Source organism: Passer montanus, unplaced genomic scaffold (assembly GCF_014805655.1).
Source record: "Passer montanus isolate IOZ18808 unplaced genomic scaffold, ASM1480565v1 scaffold68, whole genome shotgun sequence".
In the NCBI taxonomy this organism is placed as follows: Eukaryota; Metazoa; Chordata; class Aves; order Passeriformes; family Passeridae; genus Passer; species Passer montanus.
Genome location: NW_024371926.1, coordinates 3,043,210 through 3,057,686, shown reverse-complemented (window position 1 = coordinate 3,057,686; position 14,477 = coordinate 3,043,210). Strand labels below are relative to the sequence as shown.

General features: G+C 49.9%; 1 protein-coding gene across 6 annotated transcripts in view; it reads right to left on the bottom strand.

Moving 5' to 3' along the window:
• Positions 1 to 1,026: 1,026 nt before the first annotated feature.
• Positions 1,027 to 14,477, bottom strand: part of PUM1 (pumilio RNA binding family member 1) — an 80,600-nt gene continuing 67,149 nt past the window's right edge. For 2 of the 6 annotated variants that reach the window (XM_039729108.1, XM_039729110.1), the window contains exons 17-22: positions 13,500 to 13,628; positions 12,031 to 12,168; positions 10,194 to 10,319; positions 9,097 to 9,218; positions 6,713 to 6,905; positions 1,027 to 2,849 (exon numbers count right to left, since the gene is read on the bottom strand). In XM_039729108.1, coding sequence (XP_039585042.1) covers positions 2,718 to 2,849; positions 6,713 to 6,905; positions 9,097 to 9,218; positions 10,194 to 10,319; positions 12,031 to 12,168; positions 13,500 to 13,628 — 840 coding nt within the window. In that variant the 3' untranslated portion in view covers positions 1,027 to 2,717. Of the gene's footprint in view, positions 2,850 to 6,712; positions 6,906 to 9,096; positions 9,219 to 10,193; positions 10,320 to 12,030; positions 12,169 to 13,493; positions 13,629 to 14,477 lie in introns of all 6 variants that reach the window. The other 4 variants (XM_039729105.1, XM_039729107.1, XM_039729104.1 and 1 more) reach the window with 3 other exon arrangements.

Sequence of the window (14,477 nt, the reverse complement as noted above, 5' to 3'; positions counted from 1 at the left end):
AGGGGCTCCAGCCCTGCAGCAGCTCCGGGGGTTCCTCTGGACTGGCTCCAGCAGCTCCAAATCCTTGATTTTGGGGGCTCCAGGGCTGGGCCAGCTCTGCAGGTGGGGGTCTCAGGAGAATCCTCCATCCCTGTGTCCCGGGGAGCCTGTTCAGGATGGGCCCCCAGTCCTCCACTTTAGAATAATCTCTGGGTGTTTTCTGTCCCCCAGAAAACACCAGCTCAGCTCCCTCCTTCAGCACGTCAGACTCACAAAGACAGAAATGAAGACATGAAAAACGCCCCTTTCCCTGCTCTCCATCCCAGCCCTCCCAGCTCCAGACAGAGCTCCAGCCCTTCCCTGTGTCCTGCTCCCACAGTGAAGCTCCAAATTCCAATTCAACATTCCATGAAAAACAGAACCTCAGCTCTTCCCTGTGTCCTGCCTCTGGACTGAGGCTCCAATTCCATGAAAAGCAGAGCTCCAGCCCTTCTCCATGTCCTGCTCCTGCCTCTAGAATGAAGCTACAAACTCCAACTAAACATTCCATGAACAGCACAGCCCAGCTCTTCCCTGTGTCCTGCTCCTGCCCTTGGGGTGGAGCTCCAAATTCCAATTTAACATTCCATGAACAGCACTCCTCCAAGCCTTCCCTGTGTCCTGCTCCCAACTTCAACGTCACATTCCATGAGAAGCACAGCCCCAGCTCTCCCCATGTCCTGCCCCCGGACTGAGGCTCCAATTCCATGAACAGCACAGCTCCAACCCTTCCCCGTGTCCTGCTCCCACAGGGAAGCTCCAAATTCCAATTTAACATTCCATGAACAGCACAGCTCCAACCCTTCCCCGTGTCCTGCTCCCACAGGGAAGCTCCAAATTCCAATTTAACATTCCATGAACAGCACAGCTCCAAGCCTTCCCCGTGTCCTGCTCCTGCCCTTGGAGTGAAGCTCCAATTCCATGAAGGCAGAGCTCCAGCTCTTCCCTGTGTCCTGCCCCTGGACTGAGGCTCCAAACTCCAACAAACGATTCCATGCAACCCCGAGCCAGATTCCAAAGTTCTGTATTTTTCAAAATAAAGATCACACGTTGTTTAGAGACAATCTACACAAGAGTTACAAAAAATAGTCGCCCAGGCAGAAGCATACACAGGTTTGTTAATTATACACATATGGTTACAAGTGTGCTTGCAAAAAAGTTCATTGGAAATATACACAAGGCTCTGTAAATGTACACCGTGTAGTGTTACAATTCTATATTCAAACGAGGAAAATTGACAGTATGTTACATTCACTTACAAGTAGACAAAATGCAAAATACAGTTCATCTTCTGTACAAAAAAGGGGGAGGTGATTCACACTTTACAAGGTGAAAAGGGGCTCTGATTGTAAGGAAAACTAGGAGGGGGCTGTACTTTTGCACTTTTTGTTTCTTACTGTCACAAAAGAAGCAAAACATTACTTTGTAAGATTCAAAAAAACACTATTTGGAACTGAATCAGGTCTGTAGAACATTTAGAAAGGATCTCTACCGTCCAACTAGGTGACAAATAAAACCAAGCAGTTTATTTTTCTTCCTTTTTTGTTTTTAAACATTAACTAGGCTGTATAAAGAGAACATTTCCTTCAAAAGAAAAAATTTACTTCTGGTTGAAATTACAATTTACAATATACAACACTATATGCTACGACCATAAAAGGTGTGAATATACACTGAAATGCACAGGTTTTGCTAAATTCTTTTTTTTTTCCTGTTTTCTTACCAAAAAACGGGTTTTATGTCGATTCAAACTTCTCCACATTTACATTACAGAGGTTTACAAATGTACAATTGTACAGTCAGAAGTATGTTCCACTACTAGGGTACATTATAGATACAGATCAGACATCAAAACAAGAAAATACTACAAATTTTTATATATGTAAAGTCTACACCAAGTATACACTATATATTTATAGAAGCAAGACCAAAGCCGAGTTGGATTTTTTTGTTTTTCCTCATGCTAAATAATCAAATTGTGTCTCTCCAGGTGAACAGAGGAGTGGGCATAAAAAAATCCCAAAATCCTCCACTTCTAGATCATCTCTGGGTATTTTCTCAAAATGCCAGCTAAGCTCCCTCCTTCAGCATGTCAGTCAAAATAAAATAGAAATAAAGCCATTAAAAAGTCCTAAAACCGGAATTTTGGTGTCTTTGTTTAAAACCTAACTTTAGCAAGTTGAATTTTTCTCTTTTTAGTATTACTACCAGTGGTGTCACTGAACTAAAATTCCAACTTCTTGCTGATTTTTGGGCTAAAAGGAGGAAAAAAAAACCCCAAAAAAAGGTATTTGCAAAAAAGGATGAATTAAAACTGGGTTTTTTTTCCTGTTTTGTTTGTTGTCTTTGAACCAACCACCCTGAAAGTCTCCACATTTGGAATATAGATACAACAGTGAACAAAAATGTGGCCTTCCATGTACATCTGAGACCTATGTACAAGAATTCTATACACCAGTAAAACAGCAGGGCAATTAGTTAATTAAAAAAAATAATTAGTACATGTTATGCATAATAAAATTAAAGAAATTTACAAAGGCTTCTCTTTTTTTTGTGGTTTTTTTTTTCTGCTTTTCTTTGTTTGTTTTTTTTTTGCGGGTTTTGTTGGTTTGTGTTTTTTTAGCAACCGTGGCGGGTGGTGTGGGTGGGTTCTGGGGTGGATTCCTGGGATCCTGGAGTGCCTCTGGAGCAGCCCCTGCTCAGATGATGCCGTTGGGGGGGCCGCAGATGGGCCCCAAATCCACCCCGTTTTTCATGTAGTATTTCTCCAGCTTGGCCAGGATGTGCTTGCCGTAGGTGTACTTGCGCAGCGTGGCGATGTGGGGCCGGATCTGGGGGAAAAGCAGCAAAAAAAGGGATTTAGGAACTTCAGCGGGGCTACACCCAGCCCCTGGGTCACACAAACTCCCCCAGACCCCAGAGGTGTTTGCTGGCACTGATGCCTCAGGTTTGAGCTTTTCTGTTTTTCAGGTTCTGTGCTGCTTTGGTGTGTGGGCCTGGGCTTTATATTAGAGTATGGTGAGCTCTCTGCACAGAGCAGGGAGACAAAACAATTCCTGCTCCAGCTGGGGACCAAGGACAAATGATCCCAATCTCAGCCCAAGAGCACAAACACCGTGGGCTGGAGAGAGAAAAACAAGCAGGATGGGACTGCAGGGGCTGGGGCTGGAATTGGACAATGAACTGCAATGTGCACATGGAGCAGAGCTGATCCCAGGGAGAGACCCCGGCAGCGCTCGTGCATTTTGGGACCATTTGGGTTCATCCTGGGTGCAGCCCTGGCTGGGCTCTTGTGCCACCCAAGGTGGATCCATGAATCCATTTCCCTTTTAATAAATCCCTGCTTTATTCTCTAGCTCTGTCCAGCTCTGTCCTAGGGCAGCCTTCCCAAGGCATCAGCATCACACAACTCCTGGAATCCAGGCCGTGTTCTCCAATGCCCAGTGGGATTCTGCTCAAGGCAAGCACTGGGGCTGTGACTTAAATGGATTCCACTGCCTGGGAAGGGTCAGAGGGGATACTGGGAAGGAATTCCTGCCTGGCAGGGTGGGGAGGGGCTGGGCTGGAATTGCCAGAGCAGCTGTGGCTGCCCCTGGATCCCTGGCAGTGCCCAAGGCCAGGCTGGACACTGGGGCTGGGAGCACGTGGGACAGTGGGAGGTGTCCCTGGGGGTGGCAATGGATGGGATTTAAGGGTTCTCCAACCCAAACCATTCCAGGATTCCATGATTTCACCATTTTCCCCTCTCCATGTGGGAACAGCCCATTGTGCAGGGACACAGGAGGATGTTCAGCATTCCCTGCTCCAAGGGTGGGCACATCCCACCACTGCCCACAACCAGGGATCTCATCTCCAACTGCTCGTGGCTCAGCAGCTCAGCCTCCAGCCCTCACATTCCTGTTCCATTCCAGGGACCCTTCCCAAAGCACAAATCCAACCTGGCTCCTCACTCCCTCCAGGAATGACTCCTGTGCCCAGCAGAAGGAGCAGAGAAGCTCCAATTCCAACCATTCCTTCTCTGTCCAGCTTCATCCCTTTCACTTTCTCCCTTTACTGACACAACTATTAAAATGACTTTTCAATTTTATTTTTTAAAATAAAAACTTCAATAAAATCCCATTTTTAGCCCCATCCCAAGCTGCTGTTTTCCACAATCAGCAGCCATTCCCACAGCCCCTGGCTCCATTTTTCCAGGCTTTCCTGCAGCCTGGGATCACAGCTGAAATCACATTCACTCAGGCCCACTTAGCTGTCAACCCTGAGCTATTTTTGACAGCCCCACTGATAATCTAATTTGCATTTTATTCCAAAGGCTTTGCTCCATGGGAAAAAGAAAGTAAGAAATGTTAGGAACAATAATTTGTATTTTTTTTTAATACACAGCTCTCTGTTATGGATTAACAAATCTAGGGCCCTTCTGCTGCCACAGATAAATTGGGTGTATCCTTTGCCAGATATCTTTATTTAATTATCTTTAGCATTTCTTGTGGACTAAAACAGATTTGGGGTTAAAAGAATGACTCTGAGTGGCTCCTAAACCTAAGAATTAACATCCCTGAGGATTATTCCAGCTGTTTGTGTTGGTTCCATGCATGTGGAGGTCAAAGCAGCTCCCTCCCACAAATTGCCGTTTCTTACAAAAAATCAGTCTGCTTTAGTCAAGGATGCTTAAATATAATAATAATAATAAAAGCTCCATTAGCATTTGAATACCTGGCATTGTTCAAAATAAATAAATCTCAGCTATTCCATGCCTGGGTCAGTCAGGATTTCATTTCTCTGTCTGTACCTGGACTTTTTCATCAAGTAACCCCACCAAATGTCACTGAGGAAAATTAAAATCCCCTCAGCCCCACCCCCATCTAAAGCCTGTTATTCTCCATCCACTGCCATTCTACAGCCCTGCAAATGTGACCTTTAAAGGCAGGAAAATGAAGATATTCCCTGTTTCCAGGGCTCCCTGCCCCTGGAGCAGCAGACACAGGGAGCTGGGGACAGCAGCAGGGCAGATTTCATTCCAAATGGCTTCATTTTGGATAAATCTGAACTCCTGGGATGGTTGTGCATTCAAACACTGCAGGGTAATGCTAAACCATGGAAGTTTAGGATATCAGGAGGATTTTTCTCCATGGGAAGGGTGTTCAGGCATTGGAACTGCCCAGGGAGGTTTGGGGTTCCCATCCTTGGAGACGTCCAAGGAATTCCTGGAGGTGGCACTCAGAGCTCTGCTGGGAACAAGGTGGGGACAAGCTGGGGACAGGGCACAGGCTTCACTCAGTGGCCTTGGGGGGCTTTTCCAGCCTCAGACATCCCAGGATTCTGGGAAGTGTCACACCAAGATTCATTTAAAAGTGAGAAACAGAGGATTCGATTAATGGCTGTGGGCTGGGAGGTGGCACCAGCACGGTGGCACCAGCAAGGCCAGTGGCCTTGGGAGGGACACGGAGGGACAGGCGGGGCTGGCAGCCACAGCCACAGGGACACAGCCACAGCAGACAGGCAGAGGGACAGATCCAGCAGGGACACTGCCACAGGGACACAGAGGGACACAGCCTGAGCGACACAGCTACAGGCAGAGGGACACAGGGACACAGTCACAGGATACACAGGGACACAGGCAGGGGGACAGAGCCCAAGGGACACAGAAGGACACAAGCAGCAGGGACAGAGGAGCACAGGCAGGAGGATACAGAGGGACACAAGCAGCAGGGGCAGAGCCCACAGGGACAGAGAGGGACAGCTTGCAGGGACACAGGCAGGGGAACACACTGGGACACAGGCAGAGGGGCACAGGCCACAAGGACACAGCCCCAGGGACACAGAGGGACAGAGATGGGGGACACAGCCCCAGGCCCGGGTGGCTGCAGTGTCACTCCGATGTCCCCAGCCCCAGAGCTGCAGGCCCAGCCCGCGCTGGCAGGAGCGGCGCCTGCTCCGTGCAGAACTGGGTCACTGGGACACGGGCACTGCTGCCAGCTGCAGCTCAAGCCCAGGGGCAGCTCCATACTCCTCCAGAAAGCTGGAGAGGGATTTGTGACACGGGAATGGAGCGACAGCACACGGGGAATGGCTGCACTCAGACAGAGGGCAGGGACAGAAGGAATACTGGGATGGAATTGTTCCCAGGGCCCCCAACAGCAGCAGCACCTGGAGCTGCTGGAGAGAGCCCAGAGGAGCCCACGGAGCTGCTGCAGGGCTGGAGCCCCTCTGGAGCCAGGTTGGGAGAGCTGGGGGTGCTCCCCTGGAGAGGAGAAGGCTCCAGGGAGAGCTCAGAGCCCTGGCAGGGCCTGAAGGGGCTCCAGGAGAGCTGCAGAGGGACTGGGGACAAGGATGGAGGGACAGGACACAGGCAATGGCTGCCACTGCCAGAGGGCAGCCATGGATGGGATCTTGGGAATTGGGAATTGTTCCCTGCAGGGTGGGGAGGGGCTGGGCTGGAATTGCAGAGCAGCTGTGGCTGCCCCTGGATCCCTGGCAGTGCCCAAGGCCAGGCTGGACATTGGGGCTGGGAGCACCTGGGACAGTGGGAGGTGTCCCTGGGGTGGAACAGGATGAATTTTGAGACCCCTTCCACCCAAGCCCTTCTGTAATTTCCACCTCCCAGCCAGTGAAACACTCCAGCCCCTCTGCCATCACTCCCTGCACGCCCAGCGTGGCAGTGCCAGGCTGTCCCTCCCTGGCCCCCAGTGCCCACCTTGTGCATGACAATCTTCCTCTGGGCTGGCTCTGCCACGTCAATCATCTTCTGCACCACGTAGTTGGCGTACTGATCCTTCATCATGGTGTATAAGGCACTGTGGGGGCCGTCGTTCATGGTGCACACCTCGTCGATGAGCATGGCCCGCTCCGTGCGCGACGCGTGCGTCACACACTTCTCCACCACATTGCTGCAAGGCACGGCAGCGTCAGCGCGACGGGGTGGGAATGGGGAATAAACGGGGAATGGGAAATGGGCATGGGGAATGGGAACGGGGAGTGGGAATGGGGAATGGGCAATAGGATGGGAACTGGAAATGAGGAATGGGAAATGGGAACGGGGAATGGGAACGGGGAACTGGAAATGGGGAATGGGAACAGGAATAGGAAATGGGCTTGGGGAATGGGAACAGGGAATGGGCAATGGGATGGGAACTGGAAATGGGGAATGGGAACAGGAATGGGAAATGGGCTTGGAGAATGGGAATGGGGAACTGGAAATGGGGAATGGGAACAGGGAACTGGAATAGGAATGGTAATGGGAAATGGAATGGGTAAGGAGAGTGGAGAAGGGGAATGGGGAACTGAGAAAGGGAACGGGAATGGGAACTAGGAACTAGGAATGGGAACTGGGAATGGGATTGTGAACTAGGAATGAGAACTGGATTAGGAATGGGAACTGGGAATGGGAACTGGGGAATGGGAACGGGAACTGGCTCCTCAGAGCTTTTCACCCAACCCTAAGAAGATCTCATGTGCTGCTACAAGGGCAGGGGATTTGTGCTGGCAGAGCTCAGCAATGTCAAACAGGGCTTGGGATCGCAGTGGGAATTTGGGATCTGCACCAGCTCATATTTCACCCCAATTTGTGCCTTGGGATCTGAGTGGGAATTTGGGAACTGGACCAGTTCAGGCCCGTGTCCATGACGCTCTGTGAGGTCAGTGTCCACTCTCGAAGGGGAATGGGGAACTGAGAAAGGGAACGGGAATGGGAACTAGGAACTAGGAATGGGAACTGGGAATGGGATTGTGAACTAGGAATGAGAACTGGATTAGGAATGGGAACTTGGGAACTGGCTCCTCAGAGCTTTCCACCCAACCCTAAGAAGATCTCATGTGCTGCTACAAGGGCAGGGGATTTGTGCTGGCAGAGCTCAGCAATGTCAAACAGGGCTTGGGATCGCAGTGGGAATTTGGGATCTGCACCAGCTCATATTTCACCCCAATTTGTGCCTTGGGATCTGAGTGGGAATTTGGGAACTGGACCAGTTCAGGCCCGTGTCCATGATGCTCTGTGAGGTCAGTGTCCACTCTCACAACAGAGAAGCCAAGTCGTTGTTTTGATTTTCTCCACGCTGGAACATGGTGGGAATGGACATCCAAGGTTAGAACAACAGGGAACTGCTTTTTCAGGAATGAAAAATCTCAGCCAAGCAGAGGATTTCCAGAATTCCTGAATATACTAATGAGCAGCCTGAGCTCTCAGGAGATCCAGAAGTAGGGTACATGAAAGGGGACCACGAGCTGTGCTGGGCTCATCCCAAGCCCTGCCTGACTCACAGCATCACCCAGCGGGTTTGCTCAGCTCGGGGGACCCTCCACTAATTAATGCTCCAGCTGGAAAGAAGTTTGGGAAGAAAGAACCTGGCAAAGCAGGGAGGAAGAACCTGAAATAACAACGTGAAGCCACTCTCTCCTAATGCTCATTAATGTTCCACTTCTCTCGTGTCCATGGGTACTCTCATCAGAGGAAGGGGGAATTCTGAGCCTTTGAAGAGCTCAGCCTTCATGTTCCAAGGGCTGGAAGCACATCCAGCAGGGATTCACACACGTGGGAAGCACTGCTTTGTCCTGACATCCACAAATACCTGGATCCTGCTTCACCTACATGTGGCTCTGCAGCATCTGGGAATGCTGCAGCTCCCCTCAGAGGGGTCCTTGGATGGGACTCAAAAGGGACACAGCAAAAAGCTGGGAATGACTCTGTGAGTGGAAACTCCTCTGGGAAAAGTGGGATGGATTGTTTCTGCACTGATTTCCCAAATCTCCCCACGGCTGGACACAGCATCCCAGGGGAATGAATGCTCTTCCTATCCAAGGGGCAGTGACAACTTAAACCCCATGAAAATAAACCAGATAAACCAAAACACACAAGAATTCCTGGTTAAATTCAGGAGCTTAGATTAGAACCACCCTCCACATGTCCATCCTCCTCCATGACACACCTCCATGGCAGACACACCTCAGTTTATAACTGTTATAAATAACATTTTTTTATGAAGCAAAATTAATTTTCACCTCCCCTACACCCACTCCTAAGTCTTTTGCAGCTCTTCCATGTGTCCATGCTCCCAGAGGAGAATTTAAGGAAGGCATCACTACCTGGCAAATTTATGTTGACTCAACACAAGCACGTTGCCTCTGATTTCTGCTACGATCTTGCTCTTATCCTCAGGCCGGCCGTGCTCCAGGACGTGCTGGATAACGTAATTCCCATACTGATCCTGGGGGGGAGACAGCAGAAATGGTCACAGAAGTGGGTAAGTGGACTAGAAGCATTCCCAGTAAACTGATTCCCAAAGTGCATTCAGAGTTAGAAGTTCAATTAGAGATTAATTATAATATTTACTGTACAAATCAGCTCGATACTTTCTATTTCTGCAAAAAATGTGCATTCTAGAGTGGTACCAGGTGGTAAAAATGATGCATTTTTGTAGAAATTCTATTATTTGTAAAACTCAAAATGATATGCTTGCACAGGGAATGTCCATATTGTGCTTATTCCCAGGTTCAGACCTACCAAATCCCACGTCCTGGAGGGGTGTGCCACAGGTCTGGCTAGGGAACACTGTTGTGAATTTAGGAACTTTCAGACCACAGGATATTTATTTTCCAGTTCAGGGCACAACAGGCATGGCTTGACGACCATGCTCAGCCTCTTCCCACTTCCCAGTGCTGAGCACACAGCACTTGGGCACTGGACCAGCTCATATTTCACCAGTTTGTGCCTTGGGATCTGAGTGGGAATTTGGGAACTGGACCAGGACTAGGTTTGCTGGCTGGGTTTTCTCCACAGGCCCCAAGAGCAGAATCTGTGTAAAATCCTGGCACAGCAGGTTCTCCCAGGGACTGCAGGGAGGAGGGAAGGCAGCCAGGAGGGGGCTGAGCACAGAACCAATTCTTTTTAAGAATTCCAGTGCCTTGGCACCTCCTTTTCCCTGGAGTGATCAGCTCCTGGCACCCCTCCTGCTCTTCCCTGCACTGAGAGAAGCACCAGGACACGGGGCCTCCTCAGGAAGGGAGGTGACAACACCCCTGGCACCCCCTGGACCTGTGCCTATGGCTGAAGCAGGCAGTGCTGGTGAAATTCCTGCTGCTGTGCTCACTCCCACCCCTTTTCCAGGTGGGAATGCTCCCTGCAGGAGCTGTCCCAGCGCTCAGCAGTGACCTGGGCACATTGCAGCCCCCTCCCCACTGACCTGCACCAGCTGCTCCGTGTGCTGGTGGAGCTCCTCCAGGATGGGCAGGGTCTGCTCGGGCAGACAGTGCTCCAGGATCCTCTGGATCACCCGGCAGCCGTAGGGGTGCGTGGACAGAGCAAACACCTGGGGACAGAGCACAGGCACCAACATGCCTTTAGTCCTTGAGAATTCCAGAAACTGCCAGGATTCCTGCAGGGAATGTCAGCTCCAGGCAGCACCAGCTGCAACTGGAAACACCCACCAGGGATCCAGGCACATCCCATCCCCACGTGGGGAAGTCTCAGCTTTCCCATTCATGAAAAACAAATGGTAAAACCTCTTGATTCATAAAAAAGCCCTGGAACAACCAAGCATTGCTAAAAGCTTGGTTATTCTTTCCAAATAATTCCAGCACATTGTTTGCCAGCACAAATTTTAAGCTATTTAAGAAATGCTATGAGCCAGAAAAGTTAAAAATGCCCAGCAAAGGATTTTTCTCAACTGTTTGGATTTGTTTAAAAGCCTTAACAGTGCTTAGGAGAAGTGACAACAAAGAATCTTTCTCATTTCTAATGGATTAGCAGATCTGTGGTGAGAACATGACACATTTTGTTATTGCTGCTCCGTTTTCTCTCTGAAGCACAAAGTCCCGTTTGGTTGCTTTGATTTAACAACAGCAGCAAATCCAAGCACTGAAGTTTAAATCAACAGTCACACATTTTTAATAACTGGTGAGTAAACCCTGCAGGGAAACAGGGCTTGGAGTGCAATTAACTGCAGAAAATCATCTGGAGGTGCTAAATTTAATCTGCCGTGAGAAGGTTCAGATTAAACTGCGTCAACTGGTCAAGGAAATGTCAGTGCCATCAGCTGAGCTCCAGAGATGTTTCTGCCTTCCCAAACACCCAGTGGAAAATCCATGCCTAAACTCTAGTCAGGAGCAAGTCTCCAGCCAGAATCCTGTTTGTTTTGACCCAACCAACCAAATCCCCACTTTCCCCAGACTCCCAGCTCCTGCTGTAACAGCCCCTGGCTGACCTCACATCCCTGGGGAAGTCCTCAAAACTTCAAAGTGCCCCTGCAAAGCCAATTAAATTGAGGTGGAACACCCAAAAAGCAGTAGTTTTGTACTGGTACCTGAGGCAGGCAGAGTAAAGCCAGCCACAACTATACCCAGAACATCGATTCAGGAGAGGACATCAATAAAAAACCAAAGAACTAAGGGAGTCAAGGACAATTGCCCATTTCTAGATACTCCTGCATTTTCCCTGCTCTGAGGCCCTTGGAAATCAGCATTCAGCATTCCTCTAAGCCACCTGCACAGACAAGGATCATACTGAAATGTTGCTCTCCTGCGCATCCCCCATTTTCCTCTCTGCTCCCTTCAAAGAGAAACAAATGTGAAATGCACAAAGTTCACCAATTCTCTGGGTTATCAGGGTCACCTGTCACTAAAAGGGGATCAGCCCAGGGCTCAGAACTTGCTGGAATTTTACACAGGCGAGGTGATAATTAAGGAATTAATGAAGTTTAGACATGACTAAGGTACCTCAGCAGCACAAAACTCTGCTCACCAACTTCACTGGGAAGATGGATTAGGGAGAGCCTTGTTTTCCCTCATCACTCAAAAATACTCAATATTCCAGGAGAAAAGACTCATGCAAGGAGGTTTTACTCTGACAGCTCTGCCCAGAAATGGTAACACAGATGTGACCACCAAGGAGTTTCTGGACTCTCACAAGGCTGAATCAACCCTGCAAGCAACAGCTGCTAAAATTGAGAATTCCCAGGAGTTGAAGTCCCAGGCACTCTGCGGCTGTTCCAAGCAGGCAGCAGGAGCTGGGCAGGGCCTCACCTGTCCCTTGAAGGCATCAATGATGAACTGCAGGGACTGGGGCTGCACACACTCGATGCACTTCTGCACCACGTGGTTCCCGTTCTGGTCCTTGACGCACTTGAGCACGTGCCCGTCCAGCTCCCGAACCATCTCGTTCTACAGAGGACACAGCACAAACAGAAAGCACCACCAGCATCCCCAGCTCAGAGAGCACAGGAGTGCTGGCCTGGGCAGGGATGGCACAGGAGTGAGGGGTGCTCCCATGGCCAGGAGATGAGGCTTGGCTGGACACAGAAACCAGCAGGGAAAATCCTGCACTGACACCCCGTTAGCAGCCTGGGAGGGGCCCTGGAACAGGAGCTTGGAGCTCCATTCCAACCCAAACCATCCTGGGAGTCTAGGAAGATGAAGCCCTCCTTCTTGATAAGCATTCTCTCCCAAGAATCTAAATTAAAGAAATCCTAACTGAGCCACAGCATTCCTGTGCATCCCCCATTTTCCTCTCTGCTCCCCTTAAAGAGAAGCAAATCTAAAATGCACAAAGTTCACCAACTCTTTGGGTTAACAGGGTAACCTGTCACTAAAACAGGGTCAGCTCTGGGCTCAGAACTTGCTGGGATTTTACACAGGTGGTAATTAAGGAATTAATGAAGTTTAGATATGACTGATGTACCCCATGTGCAGGGTGGAAGCTTCAATCACAAACAGAAATGACACTTTGGGGCATTTTAATGCTTTGACAAGATCTGGGTGAATTCAGTTTTATAACTGAACCAAACCCAGGAATTTGGGGAGCACTGAGTACTCAAAAATGCCACTCTGGAGGAGACAGTAAATCCTTGGAGCAGCAGTGCTGGAGCCTGGGAACAACCCTGCTGACACACTTGGCTCAGGCTCAGCCTAAAGGGAAGGACCACTCCTAAAGCCTCTTTCATATTTTTAATTTCATAACCTACATTGAGATTCCTGTTACAACCATTCCCAACCCTTCCCAAGCCAGCCTGCCCAGACTATTTTTCATCTCAATTCATTGTTCCTAAAACCCTTGAGGAAGTGCTTTATTAATGAGCTCTGAGTGGGGCTATCAGCCACATCTCTCCAAAGCCAGAACGAGGAGCTCCTCATCCATCTCCCTGCAGGAGCGCAGGATGCTGACCCACATAGCAATAACTCAGTGAATATTAAAGGCAAAACTCTTCCTTCAAGGGATTTAAACATCTCTTTTAATTCACCCTCATTTTCAGTTTTCCCTACACACATGATCTGCTTCCAGGGAATTAACAGAGAAGCAGCCCCATGGCCAGGGAAGAGGAACAAGGAGGTGACAATGACAACCAAGGACAGTGGCACGGACTCGTCACACACAAGGAGCACCACAAACATGCCAGGAACAAACCAAGGGAACACCAGGCACAAGAGGAACAGGAGGGGACAGCTCAGGAACATCAAACATCAAGAAGAAAGTTAAAATTGAAACTTACAATTACCTGCTGGTCTGGGGGGATGAACTCCAGGGCCTTCTGGATCACCCTGCAGCCGTACATCTGCAGGGCCAGGGACAGCACGTGCCCACGGATGCGCTCTGCCAGTGCCAGCTTCTGCTCCAGGCTGCCAAACTGGGACAGGAGAAACAGTCACTGCAAGGACAAACCCCTGCCCTGGTCACTGGCACTGCCCTCCCACCCTGGAGGCAGGAGCTGCCCATGGAGAAGGATGAAAGATCAGCTCCAGGGGAAAGGGGTGAAGTGGCCCAGCCAGACGTGCTCTGTGTCTGCCTGCAAACCCCAAAGGGGCTGGGGCCACCAGGGTGACCAACAACCCTGGACAGGTCACAGCCCCAGGGCTGCCAGAGCTCCACAGTGCTGGGACAATGGCTCAGGCATGCACAGGGTGGGGTGGGCAGGGCCAGGAGCTGGATTCGATCCTTGTGGGTCCCTTCCAGCTCAGGAGGTTCTGTGATTCTGATTCTCAGTTACTGGGCAGAAGCACCAGGAACACCTGGACCAGACCAGTGTCCAGAGAGAGGGGTGGAGGGACACAACACCTTCCGAGCAGCTGCTGTTACTGGAGAAGTTTCTCCCTTGTTCCCAAGTCCAGGAGCACTGACAGCTCAGCACAGCACCCTGGACAAGTTGTGCTGGATCTGCACCTCACAGAATGCCAGGGGGGTCTGGGCTGGAAGGGACCTTAAGGCTCAGTTCATTCCAACCCCCATCCACTTCCCACTGGAAATTTACATCTCCTGAACATTGCTGTTTATCACAAGACATTTTGCTATTAGAAGTGTTTCTTTTCAGATGAATCTGAGTCCTACCCCTCAGTCACCCCAGCAAGAAAGATCCAACAGCTTGTGGGGAGGAGATGGTGCCAGTGCTGAAGGTTAGCCACGGGTTTAGCCTCAAGGCAGGGTTTTCCAGGCTCATCCAACACCTCAGCACAGCATGAACCACAGGAAGAGCTGCAGG